The sequence below is a fragment of the Hetaerina americana genome, unplaced genomic scaffold (genome assembly GCF_022747635.1).
Source record: "Hetaerina americana unplaced genomic scaffold, ioHetAmer1.1.p SCAF_16, whole genome shotgun sequence".
NCBI classification, from domain to species: domain Eukaryota; kingdom Metazoa; phylum Arthropoda; class Insecta; order Odonata; family Calopterygidae; genus Hetaerina; species Hetaerina americana.
The window spans coordinates 11,357,950-11,375,399 of record NW_027286719.1 but is presented as its reverse complement, the minus strand read 5'-3'; the positions used below and the strand labels follow the sequence as shown (position 1 = coordinate 11,375,399).

The 17,450-nt window shown below is 34.7% G+C and overlaps 1 protein-coding gene across 3 annotated transcripts in view; it reads right to left on the bottom strand.

The window, feature by feature from the left end:
- Nucleotides 1-6,006: 6,006 nt before the first annotated feature.
- The window catches only part of LOC139687014 (oxysterol-binding protein-related protein 11-like), a 53,280-nt gene continuing 41,836 nt past the window's right edge, over nt 6,007-17,450 (bottom strand). For all 3 annotated transcript variants that reach the window (XM_071584101.1, XM_071584103.1, XM_071584102.1), the window contains 5 exons: nt 13,840-14,066; nt 13,444-13,715; nt 10,256-10,372; nt 8,780-8,941; nt 6,007-6,543 (listed from right to left, as the gene is read on the bottom strand). In XM_071584101.1, the coding sequence (XP_071440202.1) occupies nt 6,433-6,543; nt 8,780-8,941; nt 10,256-10,372; nt 13,444-13,715; nt 13,840-14,066 (889 nt within the window). In that variant the 3' untranslated portion in view covers nt 6,007-6,432. The remainder of the gene's footprint in view (nt 6,544-8,779; nt 8,942-10,255; nt 10,373-13,443; nt 13,716-13,839; nt 14,067-17,450) is intronic.

The following is a 17,450-nucleotide window of genomic DNA, read 5'->3' as shown; positions in this document are numbered from 1 at the left end:
GAAACCAAAATGCATTAACGTTTTATGTGAATCAAGTATGGACACATGAGGGATATTGTAAACTGTAATTACTACCAAATGTTAATCAAGAGATAAACTAAATTTTTATTTACTAACCTTGAGACTTCCCTACATAGCCACCATGCAGAGTAATGCATTTCTCCCAGTGTTTTTTTGACCTTTCAAAGGCCATCATGGTAGAACTTAGCAGATTGCATAAAAAACAGTTGTTCCATCTCTTGAATGAAATTATTTGCGTAGTCTCATCTCTGACCCCGCAATGGTTTTTTGAGTCCTGGGAATAAGGAAAGTCACTTGGGGTGAGACTGGGAGAAAAGGGCGAATGTGAAGCAATTTCCAAGATTGCTTTGATCCCTCAAGCACCCCTTAAGATGAGTGAGCACATGCATTCTCTGCAAGGAGGCAGATGACTTTGGTCATCATACCCTGCCGTTTCTTCCACTGAGTATCACGTGATTTGTTTAGCAGGTGCAGTAATATGCATCAGTGATGGTTTGACCTCTCTCCATGTAGTCTGTTAAGGTGACTCCACGACTGCCCCAAAAAAGATATTATCACTTTCCCTGCAGACCTCTGCACCTTAGCCCTTTTGGGGGTATTTTTTGCTCATCTCTTTGGTCTCTGGATCATATTGATAGGTCCAAGATTCATCCATTGTTTCCAGGCAACCAAAAAAATCCTACTTGTCCTGCTCTAAAAGCTTCAAAATCTGTCTTGACAGGTTGTGCCATGTTTGCTTCAGTAGTCATGGAAATCATTGTGCTAACACCTTTGACGTAGGCAGTTTTTCACACCCTGCCTTGATCAGACTCCTTCATGATCATTTGGATGTTTGCTCTTTATTCTAATAGGATTAAGTCCTCTACTTTCTTCACTATGGCAGTATCCTCCATGAGTCATGGTCTTCCACTTCTTCGATTGTCTGTGAAGGACATGTGGCCAGTTTTAAGTCATTTTCCACTTCACAGTTGTGTCATAGGATGGGCTATCATTTCCATAAACAGCGATCATTTTGTCATGGACTAGTGGGTTACTGTAACCTTTCAAATTAAGGAACTTAATCATAATGCAAGCCTCTTTCTTCTCCATACTATGTGCTTCAAACGACAGCTTTCTGAAACAAAACAAATCAATATTAATAGCCATAATTTACAATATCATGTGCATAAAAATCAATTAATATGCAGAATAAATTTTATCCAGATATCGTGGTTATTTCTCAGTGATAATTACATAAAAATGTAACCCCCCACATATGAGGGTTGTCTGAAAAGTTTCCAACCTCAACATGAAGATGGCAGCACTCTTTAGCAAAAGTAGAGGAACATGTTTGTGCATGCAGTGAAAGGTACTCACCTAAATTTCGGCCTCTTTAGACTCTCGGTTGTTATGTGATAGAGTTGGTGAGAGATTTTTGTGAAAATGGAAAAAATTGAGTATCCAGCTGTTTTAATATTTTTGTTTGAATAGCAATATGCAAATCAAAAATAAGTTCTGTTTACTTAGAAAAATGGGAAGCAAATGAGTTTCATGGGTTGATTAAACACTTTTCAATGCTATTGAAAAGGCTTAACACTGAAAGCAGATTTGGATGAAGTTCATGGCGTACCTGCTCCTGTGTTTGTTTCTGTTAACGTTTGGGTTAATCATTTTAAACATGGCTGAACATCCACAAATGATGAACATAATTTGGGGCATTGAGTGGAAGTGATTTCCTCCTAAATGATTGACGAAATCCACGATATGGTTCTAAATGGTCGACGAATGAAAGTTCACAAAATAGTTGAGGCCACAGGCACATCACAAGGTACAGTGTTTTCAATTTTGCTAAAAAATTTGAGAAAAAAATCTCAGCAAAGTGGGTGCAATGTTTACTCTTGGTAGAGAATAAATACAATTGAGTGGTCAATTCAGAGGTTTTTTAATACTTTCCCATCACAATCCTGGCAATTTTCTGTGTTGGCACATAACTGTAGACAATATATGGATACACTCCAGAGACAAAGGAACAGTGAAAAGAGTGAGTTTCCAAAAGTGATCCAGCTCCAAAGGAAATGATGGTGCAATCAGCGAACCAGGTGATGGCCACGGTTTCTTGGGATTCACATGGAATCATCTACATCGGTTACTTGCTAAAGGACATACGATAAATGGAGTATTATGCATTGTTATTGCACCGGTTGAGCAAAGGAATCAAGAAAAAAAGTCTTCATTTGGCAAAGGAAAATATCCTCTCCTGTCAAGGCAATGCATGGGCCCAGTCCTGTGCAGTTTCAATGGCAAACATTACGGAATTTAAGCCAAAATTATTACAACATCCACCCCATACAACATATTTGGCCTCCCATTTACTTTTTTTATGTCCAAATGTAGAGAAATGTCTTGATGAAAAACAATTCACATGGAACACGGTAATTGACAATCCAGATGCATATTTTAAGGGCCTTCTGAAATCCTACTTCTGAGGTGGCTTAAACAGTTTGGAGAATTGCTGGGAAAAGTGTATCAAGCTGAAAGGAGATCATTTTGAGCAATCAAAAAATCTAACCAAAATAATTTGTCTATCAGTATTATTTAATGATCCATGTATTAAGTTATAATTAAAGACAATCTCAAAGGAAATCTTGAAGCAGAACAATCACCTTACCCACTTCAATAAATGTGCGAGTATCAATAGAAAAAGAGTTCCTACCATTATAAAAACGTCACATTCTGCCTCTTCCATGCACGTATATAAACCACTATCATCACTGTTCAGTGCAACATTCAATGCCACAACAACGAAAACTTTCATCCTTGGAATAACAGAACTTCAAAAACATGCACCAACCTTTTGTGTTAACTAGAAATACTGCACTTGGGCCTAAAAATATGGACCTCATTCTTTCTAATAAATTACCAGGCTATGTAAAGAATCTCAACAAAATGTCCCTATTTAAAAAAAAACTGCAAATATCTCCTAAAATATGTTTCACTCCGTTGATGAATACCTTCAACTCTAATTTGCAACTGTCCTACATTTGTTCTAGAACTCCTTGGACAAAATAAATGATTTTATTTGCCAACTCATTTCTACTGATAACATGGATTAGGCATGTGGGCATATTCCATAGTTCACTGATTCAGTCAACATAGGCTAACTTTTTTGAAAATGATTTGTCGCAGCTGCAAGCTTGCATCCAAAACTACACTGAAAAAAAAATTCCAAATTTTCCAGCTTAATTCAACTAGTATTCAAAGTAGAGGTAAAACTGCATCACAATTTTATTGGCAAAACATGGAGTGAAAGTAATAACTTTTTTGCAAGTTAACTTATTTAAATTGTTTATATCGCTTCCTTCAATTTTGAAAAAAATGAGGTTATACTACAGATTATTGCTCTGAATTAAGTTAATGTCTTCCCTCAGGACCATATCAAAAATTATAATTTCCCAGTGGTGCCAGATTTCATACATTGTAACATGTGACCCAAAAGACCACAATTGTTTTCATATGCCTATCTGAATCAATTTTCCCATCTGAATGGTATGCAAATCAAAGCAAAATTGACTACGATCTATGTGCTTTATTTATCTATGAATTACAATCTCAAATCTTCTTTTTTATTCCTGAAATGCTCATGTTTTTGGAAATCTGTTATGGCTAGTGTTCAAGGTGTGTTAGATCTTAATTCATTAGAATATTTGAAAAAATTTAATGATAATGATGGTTTAATTTTGATTACCCGTGCATAACACGAAGTAGGTCAGTTCTTCCGTGAGGCCTTTCTTTAGAAATCTGTAGACTAAATACTTATATTGCATGGGGGAATGATATCTGTAATTTTGCATCGTCACAAATTGCTGAGATTTTTGGAATTGTCATCAACATGACAAAGTTCCTTCAGTAGATATAGAAAAATAAAATTTCTACATAATAGCAATTGCAGGGATTATTGTTTTTTTAAATACAATTTGAAATATTTTCAACAAACTCAAAATCATGATAATGTTGAAATAGGTTCTCACATGAACAAGTGGAATAGCAATCACAGGTCCTCCCGATTCCTCACGCATATTTAAAACTTTTACTTTTGAAAATAACCATTTACAGCTAGCAATGTAAATTGTAGAGAAAATGATTCATGCTCCAATGATTCTTGATATTCTAGTGTCCATAGCACAACAAGTGAGTCAATTACTGAACATAATAATGAAAATGAATAGCACAATGATTTAACATCATTACTTTCAGTTGTTCTCTGAACTCTTTTCAAAGGATAATTGCCCATACAGGAATGTACAAGACCAGAATTTAAAAATATTTGATAGTGGAAATGAAAGAATAGTAACTTTGTGATTCCACTGAAAATTTAATATGAGATGACATGGGTTTCCACGTTCAATATTATCTTCAAGTTACGCCGGAAACCATCAAATAATTGATAGGGTTGAGAGCCAGAGTTTTCCAGGTCAATCTATGCAGTGTTAATGCCAATAATAATTGTATGAAATTAAATGGTAAACAAAACTTATTTAGTAAGTTATGTTATATTATGATTATGCTTATGTACTGCAAAGGGCATGAAATTATATACCACTCTATTTTTTCTTGTAATACCAACTCTCCTACCAGGCCTTTTTCGTGGAAAAAGTTCCTTTTCTAATTAAAGCATGATAATGAAAAATATTTATCTTTCAAGGCTTCAAATGAATAGGGAAATACTGTAACTACCTTCTTTCGTGTCACCATCAGACGTAAAAATAAACACAAGTTATTTCACCGTGGAAAAGTCATCCACCTTGACCAAGATGGAAGTTTACAGTGAAAGGTAATACCTAGGAAGCTAAACTAAACAGAGTACTTAAATGAAAATCGAAGAATTCAGGCTTTTATGTCGATCTAGACGAAGGATTTCTTCATCATGACATTTTTTGCATTTCTAGTAGTACATGGGAAGGCCCAGAAGTACCTTGCTCAACCTAGAGATAGCTGTAGTTGTTTGAAAACTATAACTGTATTAGAAAGTACACAATCTATAAATCATATGTTTTAAGTTTGAATCAAGCCATCAATAGTTAACGTTTTCAATGAATTTGTGAAAATGGAGAAAATTGGTCATTGTTATGTGATTAAAAAAAATCATAAACACAGTAATCAACCCGAAGTTCGGTTTGGTAGGTGATGGCAGAGTTCACCCAGGACTAAGCCTGACGGCGTGTGAAATTCACACATCAGGGTAGGGGGGCCAGTTCCTTTCCCTGTGCCAGTTATGGTTTCTGAGGAAGATCTGGTTCCTGAAAAATCACATAGCTTGGGTTGAGCTGCAGGTGCCCAGAGTGCCTTGCCCGGGAATCGAACCTGGGACCCGCCGGTCAGCAGTCCAATGCTCTACCCACTGGATTACTGCGACCCACTGTTATGAGATACAATACTTTAATTCAAAAAGCCTCAGCCCAACCGATATAAAAGCTGAACTGGATTCTACTCTGGGTGAGTCTTGCTCCTTTGTTTACCACAGTGAAATATTGGGTAGCAGAGTTTAAACGAGGCCATACGAGCTGTCAAGACGAGCATCACATTGGTCCACCAAATGAGATGACAACTCCAGAAATGGTGAAGCAAATCCAAAAAGTGATACTGGATGATCGTCGACTGAAAGTGCACGAGCTAGCAGACATAGAGCACTCATAGTGCTCTCCACAAAGAGTCGACCCCGGGCCCTCATGGTGGAAAGCCTGTATGTTAGACACCGCACCATTTCAATCCCCATTGCATTTCTACGAAGGTTTCATTTGACACTAAATTGCACTCTAACCCTAGAATAAAATATGCCTACTTAATCCCTTGCCTAAAAAATGGAATATAACTCATGAAAAATTCATATTTTTGTAATATATTTAAAAACTTTAGAAATGACACACTGAGTGGTTATCTGGAAATGAAAACCAACTTTTCTTAAAGGGATAGAGCATTCCAAAGTATTACAAGAACATGTATCACAATTCCATATGGCTTTATTACAAATATACATTTATATACATATATATATATATATATATACATATATATATGATTTGGGCTTAAAAGAAAAAGCCATCCAAAACCAGATGATAAACAAATACCAGTGTTGAGTGGCCATTACAGAATTAACAATAAATTTCAAGAAATGACTGTAGTTGCTTTTGCTTTGCTTTTGCACATGCATTGACGATGATTTCCTTACATATTCTGTCTATGAAATGTTAGACTATAAAGATTATTACGAAAAGTTCTCAAAAAATAATCCTCGTAACATTTGAGGAGGATACAACATTATTATGTGACTTACATAATTCTTCCTATGACATGATGGATACATATAATAAATCAGAATACTTATTCCTTAATAGTTATATTAAAAAACCATAAATATGAAATGAAATAAACTGATTATTTCTTGTTATAAGCCCATGTGGATCCAACCTTATGAAAATACATGGATATGAACGGTGCACCAACTTGCTGGCGGTTTCTCTCCAGCACACGCTGCTGATCCTCAATCTATAAAATTTACATAAAATCTTTTATGCGCATGTTAGTTAGAGTAGGTACTCAAATTTCATCTAAAAATGCTACCATAAATACCATGTCAGTATGAAAAAAATAAATAAATTGAATCTAATGTTTTAATATTCACATGGAATATTCCAAAAACAGTTTAGAACTAAATGACTAGATATTTTATACACACCTGAAAGAAAAAGAATTGAAAAATCTGATAAACAAGGTAAGGCTCATTTCAGAAGGTGGAAGTGTTATTTATTAAACACACAGGCTCTATCAATCTTGGCCTTTTACACAAGATTCAAAATGACGAGGACAACCACAAATACCAAGGGCATTAATTGAGGAAAACTCACTCAAGTGTGAGTTGTCTCTACACAAGTAGTTATTTCAATTTCTATGCTGTCACCTTTATGGCCATTAAACAAAAAATATGGCACATCCACTAAATAATACTGTTATTAGCCGGGTTAGCAATACCATCCCCAGCCTTCTCCGAAGTATTATACTTAGCCACAATATCGTAAACAGCTGATCTGGGGTACCCGAATAATTGAACTACTTCACAAGTAGAATTTATTGTTCAAGGTTAAGGAATTTAGGGTGAGGATGAAGTCGGAAAGGCTAAGGAGAAATTCAGTGCTGGGCATGTGTGGCTTAGGGAAGTGCCAAATATCCCTCCATTACTTTCATATGCCCAACCAACTTATCAGATCTTCTTGAATCAACCAATCCACTCCTTAAATTCCTGCCCTCTCCCAAAACCACTCCCTACCAAGTAATAAACCAAGATGCCAAAGATGTCCTATTTTCAAAACCCAAATCCCATCCCTCTCCCACCCGCTTTTTAACTCTCACACCAATTCTCTACTCCTCATGTACTTCCAGCAAAGTAGTTTACCTTCTGAAGTGCCAACTATGCCCTGCCTTTTATATTGGGCAGTGTACCACACCCCTCAATATTAGTATCAATAACTACATCGAAGAATTCCTCCCTGATTGGGATTCTCCCATTCCCAAAACACGCCCTCGAACACAACACTCCCTTTGATAAATGCTCTAGTGCATCCATTTTAGCATCCCTCCCACCCTCTGACCCTCTACTTAAACTCAAAACAATAGAGCAGGAGATTATCTGAATTTGGAATTCCTGGAATTACACAGGTATTAATATTAGACATTAATTACCCCGATCTTCACATATTTTTATCCCCCCTCCACTCCCAAACCTTCCATATTACTCTCACACTCCTAAAAATCCCCCTTCTAACTCTTCTCGCAAACTTTTCCTTACCTTCCCCTTCCATCCAGCATCCAGCTCCTTCTGTTAAAACCTTTTCCTCAGTTCCTTCCTTCTATTCCTTGTGAAAAGTTGGCTTGTACCACTGACAATTCGAAAACTAGTTAGTTTCTTTTCTTTTTTGTGTGTTTTTGTATTTGTTCGCTCGGGCTAACTTCATATACACATACATACACATCCATGAATAAAAGAAGAATACTTGTTATTTTTACACTTTTACTTGGTACTATTCATGTCAATGCATAGGCGTCATCTTCAGGTATAAACAATTTTTGGATACCTGTGCATTGAAACAAGTAGCCCTGAATAAAAATGTATGGAAAAGACCTATTATTCTTCTTTCACTCATGTTGAATTTCCATGTAGTCAAGCCTGATACCATTGAGTGTGTATATTTATGTAAAAGAGGACATTTAATTATTTATATGCCTCATCAACTACTTATATTGTATACTGAATTCATACAACAGCATTCATTTAGCTTCTTTAACATATCATTTTAGCCTGAAAAGGTGTGCAAACAAGTTTAATGCCTGCCTCAAAATAAGTTAATCATTGTATCATTTAATCATTCTCAAATGGCGTTATTTTGTACGAACAAGCAGTTTAGAAATTGCAAGGTTGCGAATTACAGGAAGCAACTCAATTCAGGTATTTTCAAAAATTGTGGCATTAAAAGTATCCATTCTTATTCATAAATTTCTCCTTCAAAGCCAGTGGTTTTTAATTTTAATTTCAGACTCAATTTTATTTTTGTGTCCACACCAAGGAGGTTTCAAAAAAAGGAATGTATTACTAACCAGAAAACACTTGATCAGAGAATAAAAGCAAATAAATGCACCCAAAAAAATATAATATTATTTCTAAACTTCTATAATAAAAAGAAATCATAATTACACATGCTTATGCTTAAACAATGAAAATATTCCTTACATTCATTTTCATTTCAGTGGCCTTTTCAAATTCTCTCTTCTTGATGGCCTGAGTCACCTTGCGCCAGATTTTCCTAGACTCATATTCTCCTTGTTTTGATAATTTCCTCATCCTCTTTCGGTAAATAGGTAAGTTCGGGATGCTGATTTCCTTGGTTTTCCCCTGTTTTGAAAATTTAAATGATATCAGTAAGAGATAACAGAAATTAAATGTTACTTCAAGCCGGGTTGCCCAACTTAAATCAGTTATGGAAATGGTTATATACACAGGTCTGGCCACTCTAGCCATTTCACATGTGGCAATGCTAGGACTAATTCAGGCAGCAACAAAATGGGCAACAAATTTAATTTCCAAAGGTATTGGTGAAAAGACGGATATAAATTCATCCAGCCATTGCCTACTGTTAAATATTGTCAACATTTTCTGTAACTAATGCAAATAAGAGACAGAACTGAAGCAACCCATTCATATTATACCACAATACGGGACTTAATATGACAACTGTGTTTTATTTTACTGGTCACAGAAGTTTTGGTGAACACCTAAAATGCCTGTCGAAGGGGAGAGCTTGTGTAGTGCTAACTTTAAAAGTTAACAGTTAAGAATACTTCAGTATATTTTAACTGAGTTAAGTTAAAAGTGAAAGATCAATAACATCAATTACACCAAAGTAAAGTTAAATCAGAATTAACTCTTAGTTAATCCTGAAGTGACCTCAACAAAAATATGTTCACTACTTTGACTTCAGTCTGCATATTTGCCTATTTCTCAAAGAAAAAATCATTTAAAAAGTTTATGGGCTGTTACAATTTTCTTAAGAAGTTAAAACGGCCTTTTTGAAGTTGTATTCTCCTAGCCTCTCATTTGCCACACCATGGCTTCAAATTAATATTAATCTTCTGAAAAGGCACTTTCCTCATATGAACTGGTTACATTTTAATATTACAAATTATGCTAAGATTTAAGTGAGGAGGGAATAACCTGTCATTTGAACATGGGAAAACTTCTTTATTTTTTCCCATAAATAAGGAAAGGAAAGTTTGAGGAAACCTTCCACAATGCATTTGTCTTTAAAGTATGCCTATGTACATTTTTGGATATTTATTGCAGTATAATGTATTTTATATATATATATATATATATATATATATATATATATATATATATATATATATATATATATGTATATATATGTATATCTATATATATGTATATATATATATAAATATATATTATGTATATATATATATATATATATATATATATAAAGATATATATATATGTATATATATATAAATATATATTATGTGTATATATATATATATAAAGATATATATATATATATACATATATATATTCATACACAGACACACACACACACACATATGATCACATTGCTTTCAGGGTTGCAGTCTCTTATTTGTCTTTGTTCTTTTCCAACTACACAACTAATTGTTCAAATCTCCTGATACTTACATCATAATAATTTATTTCAATATTTCTGTTCCATTCCCCATTAAGTTTACAAATTATGGCACCACTGCTGTCCTTAACTTCTCCTGACACCTGATTTGCTTTTCCGCCATAATAACTCTGAAATAAAAATTATTGAACTCACAGACATTTTTACTCCAAATTTACAAGTGATAAAGTTATGACCTCACAAAGTTGAACCTGACTCAGGACATGGCAATCTACACTGAATAAATGCCCAGACTTTTTATGGGGTTGATGAAAGAGAATTGCTTACTCTCATGAACATCATTTTGAGCATATTAATTTCATTAATACCTATCTAGTATCTAGATAAAATTAATATAAAAATGTAAGCTTTACTTTTCGTTAATTGGAGTGTACAATTATCTTCAGTAAGTTGCTTTATAGTTTATGTCCATGTATGGTGTAATTACCCCCAGAAGAGATATTTCACACACGCATAGTATTGGATTTGCTTGTACAGCTTAGAGCAATTCTTTGAGAAATCAAAAACACCTTTTAGCAGTGAACTAAAATTAACATTCAGAGCAGAGGTTAGGTCAAAGAAGTTACCATGCTGCCCCCACAAGGGATCACGGCCCTATAAAGCAGGAGATTCAGCATCCAATAGGATGGATGGAGGGGTTCTACTAAAAGCTGGAGATAATTTTTTCAGATTTCTATCATTTGAAAGCATCTTCTGGAATCTCTTAAACAGGGAAAAATATATATCCCACCCCATAAGTTGCACCCTGATTTTTCAGGTCAGAATTCACAAAAAAAGTCGGATCAGCAGAAAAGATAAAATTATTATAATTTTAATACTTAATGTGGAGAAAATTGAATTTTTACATTAAAAATTAGCAGCTGCATGTATATCAACATTTATTCATCGCAAAACTGTGGAAATTCATCACAACTAGGCCAAAATGCCTTTCAGCTGCCTTGTTTTATTGTTCCGTCATACTATTCAAAAATTCAAGTTTAAATACAATTATGTACGACAATTTCTCTCTTAAGAGCCCATCAAGTTACAATTATTTTAACTTTTCATGCAACACTTACTTTCAGTTTTCATTTTGATATTATCAAAAGTGGTATTGGAAGCCTATGCTTTTATGAAACTTTCATACTAATTAAGGTTGAATGCTTATAGACTCTGAGTTTATCAGGAGAGATACAATGTATGTATCAGCAGAGGGGCAACATCCCAATTAACCCAACGTATATTAAGTCTCACGGCAGCACCACATGTGAAATTCATCTAAATGTGTACAGCCATTTTGTTTAAGATTTATTTAGAGCTATTTTTGAGAAGTACTTTCAATGAAATATTAAAACTTTGTTGTTTACTACTGACTCACAACAGTGATATTCATCAGAACTGTAATAATGGCAACCATTTTCTATGCCTGATACTGGAAAAAATACGCAATAATATTTTCCCAATAAAGCCCCTTCTGCTTATACATCGAAATTGTACCCATGTACCTCCAACCCATTACATGTACGCTGATTTTAGAGGGTGTATCAAAGTAAAAAAAGTGCATCTTATAGGCTGGGAAATACAGTATTCTCATGGGTACTAGAAATTTGCCCACATCTATCTTACGAAGAATTCACAGTCAATCCCATTGCTGGGTGCTTGAGCAACTTCTTAAGAAAAAAATTGTGCCCCTGTGATAAACAATTTTCCATTAATATTGTTAAACAATGAAAAATAAACATGTTTGCTATAGTAAAAATATTTTAATAAACACAATGGCATTTTTTCAGTAACAGATACAATATGCATTGGTACCATATATGGGAAAAAAATTTTAAACGGACACAACTGGACCCAGAAGAAGATACTACTACCTATTATTTTGCAATAGGAATGATCATCTCTCATTATTTACCCCCATCCATCCCTTGCCTCTCTTCTCCCTATCCTTCCTGCAACACCCCTTCTCCAGTATACCATTAACAATAACACCGGAGACTTGGTGAACTATATAGTCATTTCCGTATTTGAAGTGGAATTTCACAGCAAATCAGCCTAAATGCTGTTAAGAGTTCACCTTTTGACTTTTGACAATGATTAAAAAGGATTCACTATGCAAAAGTTGAAACTTATTCATGTAATTTTAGAAGTCCCAAGAATGCCTACATATTCACATACTAAGATAGCATAAAAAGACATTTTCCCTGGAATAAATATACTTTATAAATGACATAAAATAAACTGAAAGTCTGCTTTTATTGTTCTCACACATTTATGTAACGGCATAAATTGGCTACTTCATGACGGAGTGGTAGGTAAAAATGCCATGTGCAATGGCCCCTCAAGAACTAAATGCAATCACCAATGTGCATAAATATGAAATGTTGTCAATTTTATTTACATTACTATGTAGTAGTAGTGGTATTTAGGGGAGGCAACCGACAGCCAAGGTCATTTGTACCATTAGGGGCGGATGGGAAAGGAAGGATGGAGAGAAACCCAATGTTGGCATTAGCCTACTCTTGCCAAAAGGTGCAAAGGGGTTTGCAGTTTAACGTCCCATCTGACAGGCATCATACTCACTCAAAGTGCTCACCACAAAGCACCTCAAGTAGGGATCAGGATACCACTGCAAAATATCTGCCACCTCCAGGATTCAAACCTGGGTCCTCTCGGTGGGAAGCCTGTACCTTAGCCACCACACCATGGTGATCCCCTCATATCACTACGTCACAGGAGAGCAACCTGAGACTTCCGTACTGATTATGTTTATTTATGTAATTTTGGTATATGCAACTAATTATACTATATCCTTCTTGGACGTTAACTTATGTCACTGATGAACATTAGGAATAGGAGTATTCCTAATGCTTTTGTTTAGCTTTAATAGCTTGTGGCTAAGAGCAAGTAAAGAAGACCATATTTTAGTAATGACTTCTTCAACAACTAAACAATACAGGGAGTGGCAACATAACTTCCATTTGTGAAAGTGTTTTGTGATAAAAAAAGGAAGTTATGTTGTTGCACCCTGTTCATATATGAATTCTATAGATCCATAGTACCGCATGTGCTGTGTAACATGTAAAAAGCTATAACCGAGGCCAAAACTGATCATAAAAGGTACCAAAATGTAGGCTTGTTATTTTTTTTATTTATCTATTACTTCTTATGAAACAAGAAATCAAGAGGAAGGCGTTCATACCTTAGTGTGGAACACAACTGATGCTGAATATCCACTTGCAGAACAATGAATATTAACCTTCCCACCAAGTTCAATCCATGGAATTGATATGATTGACCTAGCATATGCAGATGGTAAGTTGAAGGTATATTCTTCATTATGAGATGCGAGAGCAACCTTAAAATCTCCATGGAAGTTAACTCCTACCGACATGCCTGAGAAGTTTGATTTGGTGCACATAGATGCTGTCAAGTATAACTCCTTCTCTGGGCACTCCACATACAGAGCTGACACTTAAGAAATGGTACATAAAATTAAAACAAACAAAACTGTTACAATTATAAATATCTGTCATTAAAAATGCATAATTGATAAATTTGGGAAGATCTATACCTTTATTTTTATTAGTTAACATACCTGGAGGGTGATGTGACACTTGCTCTGCTTTAAAAGTTATGACAATATCTCTTTTCTCATCAGTGTCATAGGTATTAGGAACCTTCCAGCAACATCTAAAAGTTTCCCCTAAAACAGGATTATAAGGTTTCCTGGCGAAAGAATGCTTCCGGCCGGCATAAAAACAAGACATATACCATTCCATAAATGCCAGCATTCTTCTTTCTGGTGTTATCTCATCGGCAATCCTGCAATTATGGAAGATGGTATTAATAATTTTCATTGTTATCAATGAATATCAATACACTAAAATTTGAATTATTTCCAGTAAAATATTTATGACCTCTAGCCATGGCTGTGACTAATAGCCATTGATTTAACACGAGCTCAATGATTAGCATGAACTTTTTGTATTCACTGGCCATCTTAGTGATGTAACTCAAAACTTGAACTGATAGCATTTGATTTAAAAAAAGGAGTATTAACTGAAGATGTTAGAGCAAGTAATTTTTTTCTTAACTCAACTACAAAGCAGAAAATTATGTGAGTTCCTAAGGAGCACTGTGCATTCCAAAAACATTTAATCACAAGAGAAACACTTCCAATTTTTAGAGTAAAACAAAGTCATTTATGGCCAAAGCCTAAGAGAGATCACACATCCACTTTTTTACATGGCGTCATCTAATAACGGCCAAGTTAACGCACTTCAAAATATGTGTTACAAATCATGCAAAGCAACACCATTAATTTTATCAGCAATTGCTGAAAACAGCATCAACTATGCAACAATGCATTACTGGCCATCAATTGTTTCAACACAGATACCATCCAAGATTCAACCAGAGTTATTTTAGGAGGCTTTCAAATCTGAAGTGCCATTTCCCATTACGTAGAATAATTGAACAGAACATGCATTCCAGGAATAAGTGTGAAACAACTACCGTATTTGATGGCATATAAGACCTTTTATTCCAAAAGTATGATTAAACAAATCACCCATATGTGAAGGTTGGGACCCCATGCTTTAAGGTCCAATACTGAATGTTATTTTTACCCCAGATGGTTAACACTAAATAAGTATTAGTTTTTATGGGAGGCAACCAAGAGCTGAGGTCGTTTGCGCCATTTGGGATGGACAAGAAAGGGTGGAGAAACCCGGCATCCACATGAGCTTGCTCTTAACGAAAGGTGCCAAGGGGTCCATAGTTTAACATCCCATCCGACGGGCGTACTTACTCAAAGTGCTCTCCCCAAAGCACCACAAGTAGGGACCGTGATACCACTGAAAAATATCTGCTGCCTTCAGGATTTGAACCCAGGCCCTCAGGGCGGGAAGCCAGTACTAGCCTCCTCACCAACCCGATCCCCATATTTAATTAATTATATTTACTTTTATATATTATTTATCATTCAATTGAATTTTGTTGCAGGAATTTTTAAAATTAAGGTCATCACAATTATGTGAAGTGAATATCACGTTGCTTGCTTTGACAATATCAACCAAGGGGCAAGCGAGATATTGAATTAACTTGATTCTATTTTATCCTACATACTCATCATAACAGTGGCCTTTTCAGATTGAGTAGAATTATTTGTTTTAAAATAGTTACCCAAACAATTATGACAATAGGAGACGAGATGAAGCTACACAGTTCAATTTTAAATCAGACTGTTAGACTACACAAAAGAGCTTGGAAGCAGCAGCAGCAAGGCATTCCAACATTTCTTGGGCAATTACATCAATGATTGTGCCAACTATTTGGCTTTTTTCTAATGTAAGAACTAAAAGAAACAGTAACTTAAGTTAGCGGGGCATTAAGCTTTTGCATGGACTGTTAAAACTTTTTTCCCTGCGTGTGCCCAACTGAAGGTGGTTAAGGAAGGCACTAGGGTGCATTCTTATATGTTGGTGTGTCTTATACGCAGTCAAATTTGGTAATTGCTCAGTAGTGCTTTGCTTAATGATAAATGGTATTACATGCTCATACAAAAATATTACACAATTGGTTAATATAATTATGACTAAATAAATAGGAGGATAAAATGTAGTATTATACCATTTATTGAAAGTGTCATCTAATTAACCAACTGATTGGCTGGAATAGCTGGGGTTGAACTGGTTGAGAGTTGATTTTGAGTCGTAAAGATACCCAAGTTGGTTGAGAATTGAAAAGGCCAAATCTCATTCATTTCCTATAGTATAAGTAGTTATCACTGTGCCATATGCAGTCCTAATAATGCTATCGCCTTTTTTAGTTTCAGAGGCACAATTTATTTCATAAGACACACATTGTTCCATGCCCAGAGAATAACACAATCTGAAACTTGAGCATTAAAGGCTAAGCGTGCCTGTAAAATGCTCTTAGGGCTTTTCACTACGAGAGATTACTCTTTCTTTCCAGTTTTCTTTAGTCAGTATTCATCCATCCCACAAGACACATTAATTAACCAAATCTCAAATTAATGTACCAAGATTATATGGGCTCTCAAAAGTACCCTATATTGAACATGTTTCTCTGATTCATAAATTAATGAAAAACTGGCCTGGTGGACTTCAATCGTTTTCTAGAAAAATTACATTGACCAAAAATGACACATTTCATGGAGATAGTGAAAAATAAGTGATTACAGAGGATGATTTCCATATCAGCTTTAATGTGCACCACTTTTCACCAACATCCTAGTCATTAATCTTTTGTATTATTGCATTATTTTGACAACTTTTCTTTTTTTATGCATAAATGTAATCCTGTCCTCAGCCAATAGCATGTATTTTTGTTCTTATGGTATAAAGAATCCTAAAACAATTAAATGTACTAATTCCCCAGTTGACAAAGCCATTGAGATCATTGACTGGACATGCACAAATGGACTTCCACAAGATTCCCGTAAGAGAGGACTGCTTGAAACGTTGATACTAAATATGGACCATGAGTTTGCATGAATAAACAAAAGATATGAAAAAGAGTACCAATTTATCACAGATAATCATGAGCCTATTTTAGGAAAATTAATTTGAAGAACTTAGACAAATTTGGCAAAAACTGAGCCTATTTATCATATGGGCTAACGATGCATTTACATTATTGCACTGGGGGTTGAAGCCAAATTTGCTGAAGCCTTTGCAGAAGGATTTGAGACGAAAATAATGCTTTGACTTTGTAAAATAATATCTATTACTAATGTAGATATTTATATATTTATTGATGAGAATAATATAATAATCTATGTTTATACCAATTATATACTGACAAAACTTATCATTTCAAAATTTTAAATTTAATCTAATAAAAAATGGAATCCTAAAGATTGTATTGTTTACACAAACTCTACGTAAAAAAAATTTAATCTTCATCAAGAAATTGGAAAAATATAATTTCATGTCACAATAAGGTTCAGTCACCATGAATTTTCAGCATTGGATGTTTCATTGCTTGTATAGCATCAGTTTTCCCCACTCAATCACCTTGGCTATGCCAAAGAATTTTGCCACTAAGAATAAGCATTTTGTTCAGAAAATATTGCAGCAGACCAAAACTCATTTCCCATGGCTAAAAATTATTTTGGTTCACATAATTACTTTTACAAATACTAATTTTAATGGTTTCCAGCATTAGTGCAAAATTAAGAAT